General features: G+C 55.9%; 2 protein-coding genes across 2 annotated transcripts; one reads left to right on the forward strand and one right to left on the reverse strand.

The window, feature by feature from the left end:
- On the forward strand, positions 4,755 to 6,498 carry LOC110260983 (galectin-7-like). Its single transcript, XM_021094348.1, has 2 exons — positions 4,755 to 5,711; positions 6,313 to 6,498. The coding sequence occupies exons 1-2, from the start codon at positions 5,247 to 5,249 to the stop codon at positions 6,424 to 6,426; spliced, it is 579 nt and encodes a 192-aa protein (XP_020950007.1). The 5' UTR covers positions 4,755 to 5,246; the 3' UTR covers positions 6,427 to 6,498.
- LGALS4 (galectin 4) lies at positions 8,729 to 17,180 on the reverse strand. Its single transcript, NM_213981.1, is given in 13 exon segments — positions 8,729 to 8,963; positions 9,046 to 9,166; positions 9,169 to 9,210; positions 9,654 to 9,742; positions 10,033 to 10,062; positions 10,242 to 10,280; positions 10,393 to 10,398; positions 10,401 to 10,418; positions 12,672 to 12,806; positions 15,202 to 15,406; positions 16,686 to 16,734; positions 16,737 to 16,773; positions 17,088 to 17,180. Coding segments are annotated over 13 exon segments (963 nt in total). The 5' UTR covers positions 17,133 to 17,180; the 3' UTR covers positions 8,729 to 8,816.

Genomic DNA, 18,729 nt, shown 5'->3' on the forward strand with positions numbered 1-18,729 from the left:
CCTGGGAACCTCCATATGCTACAGGTGAGGCCCTGAAAAAAAAAGCCAGCAAATAAACTGATAACAGATTGAATGCAGACATTTGGCCAAACATCAAAGTCAAGTCAGGACTTGCAGGTTAGCAGCACATGAAGAAATATCCAGCCATGTTGAAGAATTCCGGGAAGAGCTAAGCTAGGGGGACACAGTAGCAATATATAGAAAGAGGCATGTGAAAGCGTGCTTTAGTTTATCAGAGTAATGAAGCCCAGAAATCTGGGAAACTCTCCATCCAAGTTGTTGGTGTTATGACTTCAAAGGGAACTGTCTCCTCTATTTAAAAATTCCCATTGATGAGAAATGAGCACAACCCTGTCAATCAGCTATTCTCCAAAGCAGACACATGGAGGGTCAGCAGGCACAGGGAAAAAGGCTCAACATCACCAATTACTAGAGAAATGCAAAGCAAAACTACAATGAGGTACCACCTCACACCGGTCAGAACGGCCATCACTAATAAGTCTAAAAAATAACAAATGCTGGAGAGGGTGCGGAGAAAAGGGACCCCCTCCTGCAGTGTTGGTGGGAATGTAAACTGATACAACCACTATGGAAAATCATATGGAGGCAACTCAAAACTAAATATAGAACTACTATATGACCCACCAATCCCACTCCTGGGCACATATCGGGACAAAACTTCCATAAAAAACATACATGCAGAGTTCCTATTGTGGCTAAATGCATTAAGAATCCAGCTAGTATCCATGAGGATTCAGGTTCCGTCCCTGGCCTCACTCAGTGGGTTAAAGGATCTGGCGTTGCTTCGAGCTGTGTTATAGGTCAAAGACAGAGCTCATATCCCACATTGCTGTGGCTGTGGTTAAGGCCGGCAGCTGCAGCTCCAATTTGACTCCTAGCCTGGGAACCTCCATATGCCAAAGGTGTGGCCCTAAGAAGAAAAAAAAAAGATACATGCACCCACATGTTCATAGTAGCACTATACACAATAGCCAAGACATGGAAGCAATCTATTTTTTTTTTTTTTGTCTTTTTGTTTTTTTTTTTTTTTTTTAGGGCCACATCCATAGCATATAGAGGTTCCCAAGCTAGGGGTCTAATAGGAGCTGTAGCCGCCAGTCTACACCACAGCCACAGCAACACCATATCCGAGCCGAGTCTGTGACCTACACCACAGCTCATGGCAACGCCGGATCCTTGACCCACTGAGTGAGGCCAGGGATCGAACCCACAAACCTCATGGTTCCTAGTCGGATTCGTTTCCACTGTGCTATGATGGCAACTCCATGGAAGCAATCTAAATGTCCATCAATAGAGAAATGGATTAAGAAGACGTGGCACATATATACAATGGAATACTATTCAGCCATTAAAAAGAACAAAAAATGCCACTTGCAGCAACATGGATGCAACTGGAGATTCTCATGCTAAGTCAGAAAGACAAATACTTTTTGATATCACTTACACGTAGCTGAAATATGGTACAAATAAACCTATCTGCAGAATAGAAACAGACTCATAAACATGAAGATCAGATTTGTGGTTGCCAAGGGGGAGAGAGGAGGGAGTGGGATGGACTGAGAGTTTGGGTTTAGTAGATGCAAACTATTTTTTTTATTGTTATTTCCCAAGCGCAATTTTTTTCCCAGTGTACAGCATGGTGACCCCATTACACATACAGGTATACAATCTTTTTTCTCCCATTATCTTGTTCAAGATGCAGGAGTTCCCGTCGTGGCGCAGTGGTTAACGAATCCGACTAGGAACCATGAGGTTGCGGGTTCGGTCCCTGCCTTGCTCAGTGGGTTAACGATCCGGCGTTGCCGTGAGCTGTGGTGTAGGTTGCAGACGCGGCTCGGATCCCGCGTTGCTGTGGCTCTGGCGTAGGCGGTGGCTACAGCTCCGATTCAACCCCTAGCCTGGGAACCTCCATATGCCGCGGGAGCGGCCCAAGAAATAGCAACAACAACAACAACAACAACAACAACAAAAAAAAAAAAGATGCAAACTATAATTACATTTAGAAGGGATAAGCCAGGAGGTCCCTGTGTATACAGCACAGGGAACTATATCAACCTCTTGGGATACAGCATGATGGAAGATAATATAATATATATGTATGACTGGATCCCTCTGCTGTACAGCAGAAACTAGCACAAAATTTTAAATTGACTATATTAGGAATTTTAAAAAATTTCTCAAATCCTGCTGATGGAGTTCACTTTTGGCCAGTGGGTTAAGGATCCAGCATTGTCACTACTGCAGCTTGAGTCACAGCTGTTGCACAAATTCAGTTTCTGTCCTGGAAACTTCCACAATCCATGGGTGCACCCTCCAAAAATTAATAAAATCCCTATATGTATAACAGGGTCACGTTGCTGTACAGCAGAAACTGACAGAACATTGTAAATCAACTACAATAGAAAAAATTTTTTAAAAACCCCAATGTGGTACCCTTGGCACACAGACCAGATCCAGCACAGGCCCCTGCCCGCCCTCGATGTCAGGCCCTGATGAGAGGCCAGGCCTCTCTAAGCCAGCTTCCTCCTCTGCATGGGGGTGCCCACAGCCCCCGCCTAAACGCAGCCCCCAACGCCCTCTCCCAGGCACCGGCTCCCCCAGCTTCAGCAGCTGTGTGGCCAGGGGACTAGAGCGAGTCTGGGAGGCCTGAGAGCCTGGGGCCCCGAGCAGGTTCTGAGCCTCGTTGGCTCCATCCAGTTTCCAGGCTCTGCCCAGGCTCTGGTCCCTCTGGGGCCCGGGTGGGGCCCAAACTGGGAGGCCGGTGTTGGCGGGAGTGGGGGTGGACACGGAGAGGTGGGCTGCTAGCACGGCTTTGGCTCGGCTCCCCCAGCTCTGCTGTTCCCTGCCTTCCAGAACCTTCTTTCAGCATTCTCCCTTTGACCCCACCCTTCATACCCGGATCCCCCTTCTGGGGACCTGGGTCAGGGGCACTGGAAATGGGCCTGGGTGGAGGGTCCTACGTTTTCCTCTTCCTTGGTTCGGGTGGGGTGTGGGTCCTGCGATCCCCCTCTCCCCCCAACCCCCATCTCTTGTCCTGAACACTTGGGGGCGAGGAAGTGGTTCTGGGAGGTGGAAGGAGAGAAACAGACAGGAACACGTGGGAGAGTCAGAAAAGCGGGGGGACAGAGACACAGGGCAGCCAGAGCCAGAGCCAGAGCGATGAGGGCATCGCAGAGACAGAAAGCACCAGACAGAAACTGCCGGAGCCACAGGCCCCGTGGTACCGCACAGCGGTGTGTCGGGACAAACTGCCTCCCTTTCTGAGCCTCAGACTCCTTATCTGTCAAAGGAGGCCCCCCGTGGCCTGGGTGAGGTCTGTCATCTCTTGCACACACCACACACACACACACACACGCGAGAGGCCAGAGGCTTCTGAGTGGCAGCCGTGCTTATCTTCTAGCCCGTCTTTCCCCATATTGTCTGAGCTCCCGCTGGGTGCCAGGCTCTGGACTAGTCACTAAGGATGCAGCCTTGACCATCAGGCCAAAGAACCTCTGCCCCCTGAGCTTCCTCTTCCCTTTTTTTTTTTTTTTTAGGGCCACACTCACAGCATATGGAAGTTCCTGGGCCAGGGGTCGAATGGGAGGAACAGGTGCCGGCCTAGAGCATCGTCAGATCCGAGCGTGTCTGCGACCTACACCGCAGCTCGCGGCAACGCCAGATTGTCAACCCACTGAGCGAGGCCAGGGATCGAACCCCCATCCTCATGGATACCAGTCGGGTTTGTAACCCACTGAGCCCCTGCGGGGACCCCTCCCTTTTCTATCGGTGTAGGTGTCGTCATGGTGCTGGTATTCTACAGAAGCATAAACTGGAATTTCAGAGGAAACACAGCCTTAGTCCTTGGCCACAGCTCAGAACCTGGGAGACAGGGACCCAGGGTGCCCGCCCACAGCCTGGCCTCTCAGGATGCACGTTTTCCATGGTGAGAAGGGCACGAGAGCCCTCCTCTCTGCCAGGCAGCAGGGAGGTAGGGCGGGGCGGCGGCCGGCTGTGTTGTTGTTGATATTATTGCTTCTGTCAACTGTCCCTGTCCTTCTCAGCTCAGAGAAGACACGCAGCAGCCCTGGAAACGAACCCCAGGGACTGCAGGGCGTCAGAGGCCTAGGAAGAGGGTTCTGGGCCAGCAGGGCCCCAGGGCCAGGGTCTGTGCCAGGTGTGGGAGGTGGGTGTGGAAAGGGGTGACGGTGAGTCAACGGGGCAGCCACACCCTGCTTTTACTTAAGGTCCCAGCAGCCATACCCCCGCCCACCACTGCCGGTGCCACATCCCAGCCATGTCAGGCTTTGTGAGTCTTCCAGGGCCTTGGGGGTGGGGGCTCTGGACCCAAGGCTGCAGCAGAAGGGGTGCACGGGGGGCGGGGGCTGGGGCCTGGCTGAGGTCTCCTGTTTCAGAGGAGAAAGTGGGGCTGCGGTTTGGGTGCTATGAAGTTCTGGGCTGTGGTCTCTGGCTCCCCGCTGGAGCCAGAGCTCTCTAGCTCTGAGCACTTCCCTGGATTCTGGGTGTTCCTGCCTGCAGCTCCTTCCCGGGGCCTGGCCCTGTGTCCTGGGTCTCTGGGCCCTTTCTTCCCTCTGATGCTGCTGCTCTGGGTCCCGTCATGGGCTCCCCAGCACTGACCCACGTCTCTCTCCTCTGCCGCCATGGTTCATGCCCGCAGTCCATGCCCCACAAAACCTTGCTGGCCGACGGCATCCGAGTCGGCACCGTGATGAGAATTCGTGGTGTGTGCCCGACCAGGCTGGCAGGTGAGACCCCCAGCCTCCGTGGTCGGGGTGGGAGGGCTCCAGGCTCAGCTGGTGCCCCTTGTCACAGCCCAGAGACGAAGCCCCAGGCCGACTTTGCCCGCCAGGGTCTTGGAAGCCCCGGGCTAGTTCTGACCTTCTGGAAACTGATGTCTTCACTCATTTGTCCCTGGACTGTGAGGCTGGGGTCCCTAAGTCATTCTAAGAATCTGGGGGTTCAGGGCACTCTCAGGGTCCCCTGCTGAGCCTCACCCCGTGGCTTCCGGTCTGAGACACAGCAACCCTGGACATGTGTCCTGGGAACTGGAGCCGCCCTGGGCACCTGGGAGGCCCAAGCAGTCAAGCCCATGGCTCCCCGGGGTGGGAGCGTCAGGATTCCTGGGAATCTGGGGTGCCTGGGAATCCTGCCATCCCTGCTATTGTCCTGGCCCTCTGGGAACTGGGGGTGCCTTGGCCACCAGGAGCACCCTGGTCTTCGGGACCATGATTCCTTGGCAAGTCCCAGCCTCTGGGAATGAGGGGGACCCCGGGCAGAGCACAGTGACCCTCGCCCAGGGCCATGTGTGTCCAGGTCCCCAACTGGATGGCGGATGCCCTGGAAACTGGGCTCCTTGGCCTCCAGTCTGCAACCGCTCCTTCCCGCACCTGGCGTGGGACAGCCGAGGTCCCTGGAAACGGGGGTGGGCCCGGGCAGAAGGTAAGTCCCCTGCAGAAGGGGACGCCCGCTCTCATCCCCCACCTCCCAGGTTCTACGTAAACCTGCTCTGCGGCGAGGAGCCGGGCAGCGAGGCCGCCCTGCATTTCAACCCGCGGCTGGACGAGTCCTCGGTGGTCTTCAACAGCCTGGAGCACGGAGCCTGGGGCCGAGAGGAGCGAGGCCCGGGCATTCCCTTCCAGCGCGGGCAGCCCTTCGACGTGCTGCTCATCACCACCGACGAAGGCTTCAAGGTGGGTCTCCGCCGAGGCGTGGGCGCCAGCGCCCAGGGCTCTTCCCCTCGGCGGAGGCGGGAGCACAGGCGTGGCCGAGGCTGGTCGGGCGTCCTGCCCTGGCGCAAGCGCACTAGCGTGGCAGTGGCACAGACAGGAGAGCCAGAGCCAAGCGCCCGAGGGGTGGGTGTCCCAGTGCAGAGGCGAGGCCCAGAGGTCCCCCCGACCCCGACCCTCTTCCCGGTCCGCTGGGGTCCGAGGCAGAGGCTCCGGGGCAGGGGCGTGGGTGGGTGGGGAGACAGGCCCCAGAAACCAGTCCCGGCGGGGCGGGGCCGCTGCAGCCCCTCTGCCACCCAGGCGGTTCCTCACTTTCAACCCTTTGCTTTTGGGAGTGAGGCAGAGATGCGGGCGTTGTAGGGGCCCCCACCCACCTCAAAGTTTAAAAACTACTCACGTGTCAGCGATGAACTCATTTAATCCTCACGGCAAAGGGACAGAAAACAGTAGCCCCGTTTCCCCAGTGGGGCCCTTGGGCCCTGGCGGGGTTCCGTGGGCGCCCGGGTCACAAGGCGTGGGGGGGAGTCGGGGATGACTCTTAAGCCCTGCTTCCCCGCGCCTGCAGGTGGTGGTCGGGGACCTGGAGTACCACCACTTCCGCCACCGGATGCCGCCGACGCGCGTGCGTGCGGTGGAGGTGGGCGGCGACCTGCAGCTGGAGCTCGTGAAGATCTTCTGAGCCCTGGCGGGGGGCGCGTGGTGGGTGGGCCGCAGGGCTCTTGGCCGCCAATAAAGTCTTCGTCCGTCATCGGTGCGCCTCCTCTGGGTCTGTGGCTCCCTCGAACGCGCAGACGAGGAAAGCGGGCTCAGAGAGGCGAAGACACTTGACTCAGGGTCACACAGCAGTTGCGTGGCTCAGGCGGGATTCGGGCCTGGATCTCAGAGGGCGCTTTCTGTCGCAGGAGGCCTGAGGCAGGCTGCGCTGTGGTAGGGGCGGGGCATTGGCTGGCCTTCCTGCGGCACTTGGCACTTGCAAAGCAACCGGGTGGCAATGCGGTGGGGGGTGACCTGAGGGAGTGTGGAAGGGCCCAGGCCCTGCCTTCCGTCCGTGGGTGTAACAGACCTTCCAGTGGGTCCGTCTGGAAACAGATCCTTTGGAGACCCCAGCCTCACCAAGATCGTTCATGACTCTCAGACTCTGTGCCGACATCCCTGTTCTCGCCTCTCCCCAGCTTCCCTGGCCTCCAGATGCCTGCAGACTGCTCTGGCAGGGAGGAGCTGGGAAGGCCGTCGAGGCATCGCTGGTCTCTCATCTGTCCTCAAGTCGGGACAGGCCCCGTTGGTTCGCACCCGGGGGCAGACACTCACTGCAGCGGCAACCGCCCTGCCGAGGGGTCGGGGGATGCCAAGGGCCGGGCCCCTATGTCCCGCCCGACATCAAGTGCATGTTCATACACTTTGTCCAGCTGGCTTCACCTGATGCCCCAGAGCCCTCGGCCCTACTGGAGGCATTCTAGAAGGAAGGGGGAGTGTGGTACTTAGAGACGCCCAGTCATCTCCGACTGTCAGGTGGGGATTTTCTAGCTCAGGAGGTGGGTTTCCCTTGAATATCGGTGGGTGGAGGGGAACCAGGACCACAGAAGCGCCCCAGCCCCAGGCCCTCAGCCGGTTGCTCACAGTGGCTGTGGTCCTCACCGCCGTGGACACATTCAGGCCGGTCTCAGAAAGTTGGGAACAGTGCCCATGGCAGGATGTACCATCAGCTTCCCTCCTGGATCCGGGTCAGGGTCAAAGTTTGCAGCCAGAAACTTGGGCTGCTGCAGAAATTGCATTTTAAGAGTGAAGGCACTGCAAGCTGGGGCTGGTTCCCGACTAAACCTGAAAGAGCTTGGGTGGTGGGAAAACCACACCCTGCTCCAGGCGGGGCTTGAGATTTTCAGACTCATTTTTCTGCCCCTTGAGACCCTTAGGCTGAAGGCCCCCGAGGCCATGCCCGGCTTCAGAGTTTATCTCTGGGTGGGCAGTGGAACCAAGGACCCCCTCTCCGAGCGGAAGACTCCAGAAAATCTTAATTCCCCTGGTCCCCCAGGGCTCATTGTTTTTATATTATTTTTCTTTGCCTGTTTAGGACTTATAAATATAGATAGGAGTTCCTGTTGCAGCTCAGCAGAAACGAATCTGACTAGTATCCATGAGGACACAGGTTCGATCCCTGGCCTCACTCAGTGGGTTAAGGATCTGGAGTTGCTGTGAGCTGTGGTGGTGTAGGTTGCAGACGCAACTTGGATCTGGCATTGCTGTGGCTGTGGTGCAGGCCGGCAGCTACAGCTCTGATTGGACCCCTGGCCTGGGGACCTCCATATGCCACAAGTGCGGCCCTAAAAGAAAGAAAACAAAAACGTTGTCTAGGGAGGGAAGGTGTTTGGGCAGAAGGCACCACCTGTGAGAAGGTAAGGACGAGGGAGAGGACCAGAGACAGAGACAAGGAGAGACAGAGACTCAGCGACAGAGACACACCCTCACCGAGAGAGCCTGAGACAGACAAGGGAGAGGCAGGAACTTGGCTGGTTCCCAGAAGCCCTCCTTGCCCCAGGGGTGGGCACGGAGTGTGAGGGGCAGGGGCGAGTGGTGGTGGGAGACAGGGGAGCAGCAGGGTCCTGGCTGGGGCTGGGGGGGCGGCCTGAGGGTGCACACGTTGTTGTGCAGCTCCCGGGTGGAGGCGGGAGACGAGGGCTGGATGAGGGCCCTGGGGGGGCAGGAGCCAGGACAGGGGAGGGAACCAGAAGAGCGTGACCAGCACCTCCTCCAGGGGTGGGGTGACCTCCATATGCTGCAGGTGTGGCCCTAAAAAGCCAAAAAAAAAAGGAATGTAATAGTTCCTACCTTCTGGCATTGTGAGGAGTGAATGAGTTGATACATGTTCAAGCCCTAGAGTTATTATGACTTCTTATGACAGCTGATGGGGGGCTGAATGGACAAGGCACAACTGAACCAGGACGGAAGGGGGGAGTGGGGTCACACGCACTCACGAGGCACCATCAGGCAGTTTATTAATTTTATTAGAGGCTTAGAAGGGAGTCCGACAGGCTCTTCCTCTGTGCGCCCAAGGGTTATGGCCCCAGGAATAGATCAGATCTGGACGTAGGACAAGGTGACATCGCCCTGGATCTCCAGTGTGTCCACCCCTTGGAAGTTCGAGAGGCGATGGGAGAAGTCGAAGAGGTGCTGGCCATTGGCGTAAACCTTGAAGCGATCCAAGCCACAGCGAATGGACAGCTGCAGGAGAGGGGCGGCCATGAGCCCAGGCCCGGGACAGAGGCTTTGGAGGGAAGCGGGGAAAGAGAGACCCCAGACTCACATCGAAGTACTGTCCGGGAGCAAACGGGTTGAAGGAGCTCTTCCTCTCCTCGGCTCCCCACTTGCCATTCAGATAGCTGTTCCGAACCACGATGCCCTCGGTCAGGCGGGGGTTGATGTGCAAGCCACGTCCCCTGAGGAGCCCACCTTGAAGTTGATGACAAGGCTGGGGGCAGAAGGGGAGGTGGGAGTAAGACGGGGCAGGGATCAGGGGCCAGCGCCTTGCTCTCCAAGGAAGGAGGGGGTGGAGGTCCCGTGGTGGCTCAGCGGGTTAAGAACCAAGGAGTATCCATTAAGATGTGGGTTTGATCCCTGGCCTTGCTCCGTGGGTTGAGGGTCTGGCGTTGCCACAAGCTGCGGCGTGTGTCGCAGACACAGCTCAGATCCCTGTGTGGCTGTGGCTGTGGTGAGGCGGCAGCTGCAGCTCCGATTGATCCCTAGCCTGGGAACTTCCGTATGCCACAGGTGCGGCCCTAAAAAAAAAAAGGGGTGTGGGGGCCCCGAATTCTGGACTCTTGGGTCTCCATCGGAGGAGGGGGCTGAGGGCGCTAACTCTTAGGTCTGAGGGGCGAGAGGAGTGAGGAGTCACGCCCAGTCTCCATCCCGTACCTCTTGCCCGAGGGGGGCACATAGCCCTTGATCACGATGGTTCTTCGGGCCACAAGGCCCCCTTGCAGTCTCGCCTTATATGGCACAGGCTGTGGGAAGAGAACATGGTGTCCCAGCATCTCTCAGGTCCCCAGAAGCCAGGTGCAGGGACAAATTTTCAGAGAGGAAACGTCTCAAACCCCCGACCCCTCCCCACCCTGAACCCCACTCCACCCTCACCCCACCCACCCACCTCCTGCCCCACACACTCTCTGCCTCTGCTGCTCTACTTCCTACTTCCCAGGGCTCCCCGCGGTTCAGGACCCCCTGCCAACCTTCAGCTCCCGCTTCCCCGCCAACTGCCCATCTCAGAGCCCTAAACACCCGCAGGACACTTTACCGGGTTGAAGGTTGGGGCTCCCTCCATGCACTGTAAAGCAAGGAAGAAGAGCTATTACTCTATAATATTTAACAAGGATCAGGGCACACCTCCTACAGGCAGGCGTATCTCTAGGGGCTGCATCAGCACAACTGGGGCGCAGCCTCTCCGACACCCTCTGATTCTTGTCACCGCCCCCTGCCAACTGGCCACACAACCCTCCCACTTACTGGCAGGTTACACGGCTGTTGGTTGTGCTTTCCAGGACCCTGTATGGATGGATGGAAGGCATGGATGGTGAGGGAGGCTGGGGGTCCCTTGGAGCCCCAAGACCTCCTCAGCCACTGAACCCCCACGTCCAGGGGAAGTCCATGTACTTACTGGGTACCCGGATTAGGCATGGGTCCCTGTGGGCAGAGAAGGAGAAGGGGGCAAAGAGGGGGACCCCAAACTAGGGCCTGGAGCATGATGAGGATGCCTGTCCCAGGCCAGCCCACCAGCACCACCCAAGGGATCCCTGGGGTCAACCCAGATGGGTCATTCATGGAGAACTTGTCATGGTTGGGGGTCTCCTGTGCACAGTGACGCTCACCCCACCCTTGAGGAGGAGCTGGTCACGCTCTTCGGTTCCCTCCCCTGTCCTGGCTCCTGCCCCCCCAGGGCCCTCATCCAGCCCTCGTCTCCCGCCTCCACCCGGGAGCTGCACAACAACGTGTGCACCCTCAGGCCGCCCCCCAGCCCCAGCCAGGACCCTGCTGCTCCCCTGTCTCCCACCACCACTCGCCCCTGCCCCTCACACTCCGTGCCCACCCCTGGGGCAAGGAGGGCTTCTGGGAACCAGCCAAGTTCCTGCCTCTCCCTTGTCTGTCTCAGGCTCTCTCGGTGAGGGTGTGTCTCTGTCGCTGAGTCTCTGTCTCTCCTTGTCTCTGTCTCTGGTCCTCTCCCTCGTCCTTACCTTCTCACAGGTGGTTCCTTCTGCCCAAACACCTTCCCTCCCTAGACAACGTTTTTGTTTTCTTTCTTTTAGGGCCTCACTTGTGGCATATGGAGGTCCCCAGGCCAGGGGTCCAATCAGAGCTGTAGCTGCCGGCCTGCACCACTGCCACAGCCACTCAGATTCAGAGCCGAGTATTCGATTTATACCACAGCTCACAGCAACTCCAGATCCTTAACCCACTGAGTGAGGCCAGGGATCGAACCTGTGTCCTCATGGTTACTAGTCAGATTTGTTTCCACTGAGCCATGATGGGAATGCCCTGTTTTTTTTCTTTTTCTTTTTTTTTTGGCAGCACCCTCAGCATATGGAGCTTCCCGGCCAAGTATTGAAACCAAACCTCAGCTGCAACCTACGCCACAGCTGCAGCAATGCCAGATCCTTAACCCCCTATAACACAGCGGGAGGTCCTAGACCACTTTATTCACTCTTTTTGTTTCCCCCTCTTTCTAATGAAGTCCTTTTTGTCTTGACTTCCACTGTAAGCCAGCTATTCTGAAGGCTCTCTAAAAATAGCTTTATGAGGAGTTCCCATTGTGGCTCAGCGGTTAACAAACCCAGCTAGGATCTGTGAGGGTCCTCACTCAGTGGGTTAAGGATCTGGTGTTGCCGTGAGCTGTGGTGTAGTTTGCAGACGCAGCTCAGATCCTGCATCGCTGTGGCTGTGGCTATGGTGTAGGCCGACAGCTGTAGCTCCAATTCGACCCCTAGCCTGGGAACCTCCACATGCCGCAAGTACGGCTGTTAAAAAAAAAAACAAAAAAAAACGCCACAGAGCCCTGATGAAGCATGAGAGTCAGATGAACACCCACAGGCCCGAGGCCCTCTCATGGATGAAGGTGTTCCCAGCACTGCCTCATTCAGGAGGCCGAGGTGGGTTTCATCCGGGCCTCTGCCACTCATGAGCTCCGTAACCCTGGGCAAGTTATTTAAGCTCTCTGTGCCTCAGTTGCCACATCTGTAAAATGGGGCTGATGGTCATCAGAGTGCTTCCCCTGGGAGGGGCTGGGGGCTTGCAGGTTGGGAAGGCGCCCTCAGCTGAAGGACCTGGGGAGGGGTTTGGCTCCAGCTTCTCCAAGCAGAGCTGCGGTCGATGTTCTAGTGTGTGTTTTGGTGGCTCGTCATTCTCTGTGGCCCGGGAGCAGGGTTTCATGGTCATTGAGCGCCTATCTGTTCAGCCTGCACAGAGGCTGCTCAGCCATCTTCCAAGGTGCGGACGCGACGGCCAGGCCACAGCCACCCTGTTGTTTGGTGCCCTTCTCAGCACAGCCCTTCTGGTGCCTGTGCAGTGGCAGCTCCTTGTGATTGTCGGGGAGCTTCCCAGCTGACTGACCACATCAGGCCACTTTCCAGGAATACGCTTCTACGTGGTGGTTTTCATGCTTCCATATGTTCTCTTTCTGACTCAGCTTATACACTGAGAAAGCCAGCCCTTCCTTAAGACTCTCCAAACCTCCTGTAAGACCCCAACCCGGCCCTGACCACCTGTAGCCAACTGCCATCTGATGACATGTCTGTCCTCCCAGAGACTGTCTTGGTTGCCACTGGGTCCGTGCCATTACCAGGCAAAGGGGCTGACACAGAGCAGGGGCTCAGGAAATCAATGGGTGGGGGGGATGAATTACGGAAGAAAGCAAGCAAATCAGATAAATAAATAACCACGCACCGGGCTGGGGGCGGGCTGGCCTCCGATGAAGTTGATTGATTGAAGCGTCAGGTCCCCATCCACTTGCAGGTGGGTGACCAACTGGACTGGGATCCGGTGCCCAAACTCATAGAAGGGATCACCGTTTACCACCACCTGGAAGGCAGGGGTAAGGTCATGGTCAGCACCTGTGACCTTGGGAAGGTAGAGACAGGAAGCAGGAAACAGGGATCTTGTTAACTTGGGGTCAGAAGGCTTGCGGGGAAGCTGGGATAACTTCAGAGTCAGGAATCTTGAATTCACAGGTCAAGGGTCAGGCTGGGATCAAAAGTCAGCTCCCCGGATCGGATCGGTGGCTAAGAGAGAATAGGTACTTTAGCCTGGGGATGGAGCTTGGGAGGGAATTGAGTAGGAGTCTTTGTTCTGGCCTCAAACGAGTTGGGTTTGAAGTCTAGCTCTGACATGTCTTGGCTGTGAAACCTCAGGTAAGTCACTCATTTCTCTGAGCCTTTGCACATCTGTAAAACGAAGGCTCACTCTGGGATCGCTGGGAAGGTAAGTTGAAGGCGTTGGAGAAATCCTGGGTAGAGCCTTGGCCTGATATCACATCTCAGCCCAGGTTAAGCCATCACAGTTCTACTTTTAGCACTAAGCAGGGAGCCCAGGGCTGAGAGCCAGCTCCCCAGGATCCAGAGCCTCCCGCGTACTAAACACTTGACTCAATCTGGTAACAGGCCCATCAGCTCTGTGGAGCAGGACAAGGCATGGTCCTGGTTGTTCAAGAGAGCAGAGGTAGAAAGACCCGCTTAGGGTCACACTCTGGGAACAAACTTGAACCCGTGTCTGTCCAACCTCAAGCCATGATGCTAACCTCCGGTATGAGGTTAGAAAGCTGGTGCCCACATGAGGACAGATAATGTCCAGGTATTTTTCTCCAACCCTGAAATCGCCCCCAGGACACTCCTCGCGTGGGTCAGGTGGGGAACAGAGGGCACAGGGTGTCCCCCGCGTGTCACTTATGGCGAGTGGAGGCAGGGGATGGAAAGCACTCAGCAGACCCAGGGGGTCCTGCGCAGCCAGCAGGAGCACATACATCATTAATCTAACAAAGGCACGGGAGTTCCTGGGGTGGCTCAGCAAGTTAGGAATCTGACTAGTATCCATGGGGACGCGGATTTGATCCCTGGCCTCAATCAGGGGGTTATGGATCTGGCATTGCCCTAAGCTGTGGTGTCGGTCACAGCTTGAATTTGGCATTGCTGTGGCTGTGGTGTAGGCCGGCAGCTGCAGCTCTGATTCGACCCCTAGCCTGGGAACCTCCATATGCCGTGGGTGCGGCCCTAAAAAAGAAAAAAATACTCCCTTACTGCTTGTCAGTCACAATATGTGGGCCTTATTTGGACCCTGATTTGAGCAAACAAACTAGGAAACAGCAGGCATCATGAAATGACCGGATCGAGACTGGATCAAGACTGGGCATGTGGGGACTAAGGAAGAACTATCCATTTTTCAGGTCTGAGAGTGGCATGTGACTGTTTTTAATGAGATTATAAACTATCTGGGATTTGCTTTTAAATAATCCAGGAGGGAAAGTGAGAGGTAGAGAAGGGAGCAGAGGAGCCCGGAGCTGACAGCCATGGGGGTGGCAAGGAGAAGAGGGCTTCCCAGGCATGAAGGAACCCTCCTTTCGTGTGCATTTAGACTTGGGGATTAAGAGGAGTTCCCGTCATGGCGCAGTGGTTAACGAATCCAACTAGGAACCATGAGGTTGTGGGTTCGATCCCTGGCCTTGCTCAGTGGGTCTTAATCCTTAGATCCGGTGTTGCCAGGAGCTGTGGTGTAGGTCGCAGACCCGGCTCGGATCCCATGTTGCTGTGGCTCTGGTGTAGGCCGGCAGCTACAGCTCTATTAGACCCCTAGCCTGGGAAGCTCCATGTGCCGCAGGAGTGGCCCTAGAAAAGACGAAAAGACCAAAAAATAAAAATAAAAAAATAGAGTTGGGGATAAGAGAGTGCCAAGATACGCATTTCTCAAGAACACAGAGGAGCAAGATGATATACAGGGAATATAGTAGAAGGCTTTCCGTGGCGGAGGAATTGGAATGAGAAAAAGAGATGAGAGATTTTTTTTTTTTTGGCCATGCCCTGGGCATGCAGAAGTTCCAGGGCCAGAGTTGGAAGCAGCGCCACATCAGTGACCTGGGCCACAGCAGTGATGATGCAGGATCCTTAACCCGCTGAGCCACCAGGGAACGCAAGAATTTTTATTGAAAAAAAGAAAAATTTTTTAAAAATGTTTAATTAAAAAAAGAGATGAGCGAATTATTTAATCGACAGGAAAGGAGGAAAAGAAAATGAGGTCGGGAGGGGAAACGGGAGAGGAAAAAAAAGAGAGGAAAGAGGGAAGGGGAGGGAGGAAGGGAGGAGCCTCCGGGAGGAGGGGGAGGGGAGGGAGAAGGAGGGGAGGGCGGGGGAGGAAGGAGGGGGGGGGGGGGGGGAAGGGGGGAGGCGGGCGAGGACCCGCCCCTGCGGCGCAGACCTGACGACCTGACCTTGTAGTGCTCGGGCAGGACCATGATGACCAGCTCGAAGGCGGCGCCCTTGCGGAAGGGCATGCTCCTCTTCTTCTCCTCGTTGCCCCACTTGCCGTCCTGCTGCGAGTTGAAGACCACCTTGTCCCAGCCATCGAAGCGAGGATTGAAGTGGAAGGCGACATCCGCCCCCGGGCCCTGCCCCACCACGAAGTTCACGAAGAACCTGGCCGGACAGGAAAGGGCTGTTCCTTTGGCGCCGCCTGTTCCCACTCTCTCTGTCCTACCCTGTTCCAGGGTCCCTGACAAGAGTGCGAGTAAATGGCGGGGCCAGGTGGGGGGGTGGCGCCTTGGCCACTGCCGACCCGAGAGTGGAGGGGCAGGTGGGGCTCCGCACTCCTGGCGGCAGATGCTCACCTCCTACGCTTGGCTCCTTCCTTTTCCATTTTAGATCCCCCCCCCACCCAGCTTCCAAGGAAGGCTCCTGGGACTTGACTCCAGCCCCAGGTCTAGCTGCCCCCTCCCCGGCTCCCAAAGGCCGTTCCCTACGTGCAGCCCGCGGGGCCCTGTGAAGACGCAGTCAGAGCCCTCTCCACCACACCCCCCTCCACACCTGCAGTCTTCACATTATCCTGAGGGGACAGGCCCACGCCTGCCTCAGGGCCTTTGCACTGGCTGTTGTTTCAGCCTGGAATGCTCTTCCCTCAGGACATTCCAAGTTCCCTCTCTCACCTCCTTCCAGTCTTTGCTGAAAAATTCCCTTCTCGGGAACCTTTCCCTGGCCGCCTAATTTAAAGGGACAACGCCACACTCCCTCCCCCACACGACACCCCATCTCCCTTCCCTCCTTGTTTGTCTCCAGCATTTATCACCATCTGACTTATTTTTTTATCCATTTCCTCTACTCAGATGTCAGTTCCATGAGGGCAGAGATCTTTGTCCTCTCGGTGGCTCTGTCCCCAGTGTCTAGGCACAGAGTGGGCACTCAGTGCGCAAAGAGACAATGAACAGAGAAAACAGCAGTCCTATGAGGTCAGTTCAATTCTCATCACCATTTTAAGACCATAAAACTACGAGTTATTACAGCACTTACTTTACCGCTCTGTGTTTTACACATTGACTCCTTCAAACAACCCCATTTTACAGATGAGAAACTAAAGTTCAGAGAGCTTTTCCAGTCACACAGTTGGTGAGTGACACAGCTGGGATGTGAACTCAAGTGGCCCGGCTCTGAGCCTGTGATCATAATTCTTTCTATCCCACCCATAAGTTCCAATCCAGTGTCCCTGCTCTGGGGCCACCTGTCATGGTGAGTCTCCCTGACACCTCCCAGGGCCCCTCTTCTGTTCTGATCACCAAGACCTGGACTCCCCACACCAGGGCTGGTCTTTAGCCATCAGGTGCAATGAAGGAAAGGAAGTAGGACTCCTGTACCTGGGTTGGAAGCCCCTCTGCCCCGTGTGTGGCTCCCTCCCAGCCTAGCCCAGCGTGGGGAATGGTCTCACCTCTTCATGTGCTCGTTGGCCACTCCTTGGATGTAAACGGACATTCCGACCGGAGACCGCCTGGGATGGGCTTGTAGTAGGGCAGCGTCTGCAGAAGCGGCCAGGTGAGGGGCCTCGAAGGCCATCTGCATCTGCCTATTGCAGCCCTTCCCCATCATTGCCCTCCACCCCCACTCCCTTAAGCAAGGGGTGAGGAATCGCATGAAGATGAGGAGAGCTGGGGGGAGGGTTACAGATGGATGTAAATAGCCTGAGAGTGGGGGGGGCAATAAGCCAAGCCCCAGGGTCAGGATGGGGTAAATCAGACCCAGTGTTCAGTGGGCACCTCTGAGGCTCAGGGGTGAGGGTCAATTGGTGCATGGCGGGCAGAGGAGAGCTAAGCCAGGGGCTGGGGTAACTCACGGGATTGTAGGTGGGCTGGTAGCCTGGTGCAGGGACGAAGGCCATCTTGAGAGGCTGGGCTGGTGGCTTCTCCCGTGAGAAGAGCCGCAGGACTGGAGAATGGTGGCAGATGGCAGGTTGCAAGTGGCTCTTATATCTGAGGATAAGGGCGTGGCTGGCAGGGCTGAGTCCACAAGGTCTTTCTTTTGGTCATCCCAGGCTTAGATCTTCTAGGGCACTGCCAATTTCCTCCTACCAGTCTCACTGGTGACCAGCCAGAACCCAGATCATCTGGGCCAGGCCTGGGGGACTCAGCTCAGGGCCCCCTCCTCTAGGCTTTTTTGCAAAAAGGAAATGCTGGTGAACTTTGGTCCTACCAGGGCCTTATCAGAGCCCATAAAAGTGCGCCTGAACCTTTGTTAGCTGAGGGAGGGTGCAGCCAGAAGGGCTGGGCAGGACAAGGCTAGGAGTGGCCCAGGACAGATGGGCAGTGGGAAAAAAGTGAAAGCAGAAGCAACTGGGTGCTCTTGATGCTCCCAGGAACTGTGAAATGACTTAATGGACTGTATGCCCATCACACGCCTCTGCTGTGCGCACCGTATTTTGTATAGAGTGGCTTAGATCACTGACTTCTGGAGCTAGAGGTTCTGGGTTAAAATTCTTCCTCCGCCAGTTTTTTTTTTTTGGCCGCACCCATGGCATATGGAAGAGTCAGGGATTAAACCCATGCCACAGCAGTGACAATGCTAGATCCTTAAACTGCTGATTCGCCAGTAACTCCACTTCTTGGCTTTTGTTCTTGGGCCGTGCCTTAACTTCAATTTGCCCATTTTCCCATAAATATTCAGAACGGGACTTGGCATATAGAAGACACTAAAGTAATGCTTGGTGGAGTTCCCACTCTGGTGCAGTGGGTTAAGAAGCTGGCTGCAGTGGCTCCGGTTGCTGCAGAGGTGAGGGTTCCATCCCCGGCCCAACACAGTGCATTAATGGATTTGGGGTGCTGAAGCTAGCACATAGGGATGCAGATTGCTGCTGTGGCTTGGATTCAGTCACTGGCCTGGGTTCTTCCAAAGGCCATGGGTGCAGCCCTAAAAAAAATTTTTTTTAATTAAAAAAATTTTTAAATAAATTAATGCTTGGTCTCTTGCCCTCATTTCAAACATAAATCCAGGTGTTTCCTGGTGGCTCGGTGGGTTAAGGATCTGGTATTGTCACTGCTACGGATTGAGTTTGCTGTGGCATGGGTTCAGTTCTTGACCTGGGAACTTCTGCATGCCATGGGCTCGGCCAACCCCCTCACCCCAAACAACAACAAAAAACAACCAAAAAACCAAACATAAACCCATGAGGTTGGGAAACGAAAACTTGAAGCTTAAAGAAATGAGGCAGTTGGCCCAAGACCCGGTAAGCAGTGGAAGCCTAGCCAGACTTCAGACCAGATCCCCCACGGCTGTGCACTGAGGGCGTGGCAGGGTGAACACCACCCCCAGCCCACGCCTGGAACAGGCAGATCCTCTGCAGCCATTCAGCCCAGAGGAAGTCTCGACTTTCTAGGGGCCCTGGCCTGGACAGCGTGCCGCCACTCCAAAGGGTCACTACCTGCATGGCTCCCATTTCCACTGGTCAAATCTCTATTTCCAACCTTCAGCACAAGCGTGGT

The sequence above is a fragment of the Sus scrofa genome, chromosome 6 (assembly GCF_000003025.6).
Source record: "Sus scrofa isolate TJ Tabasco breed Duroc chromosome 6, Sscrofa11.1, whole genome shotgun sequence".
Lineage (NCBI taxonomy): Eukaryota > Metazoa > Chordata > Mammalia > Artiodactyla > Suidae > Sus > Sus scrofa.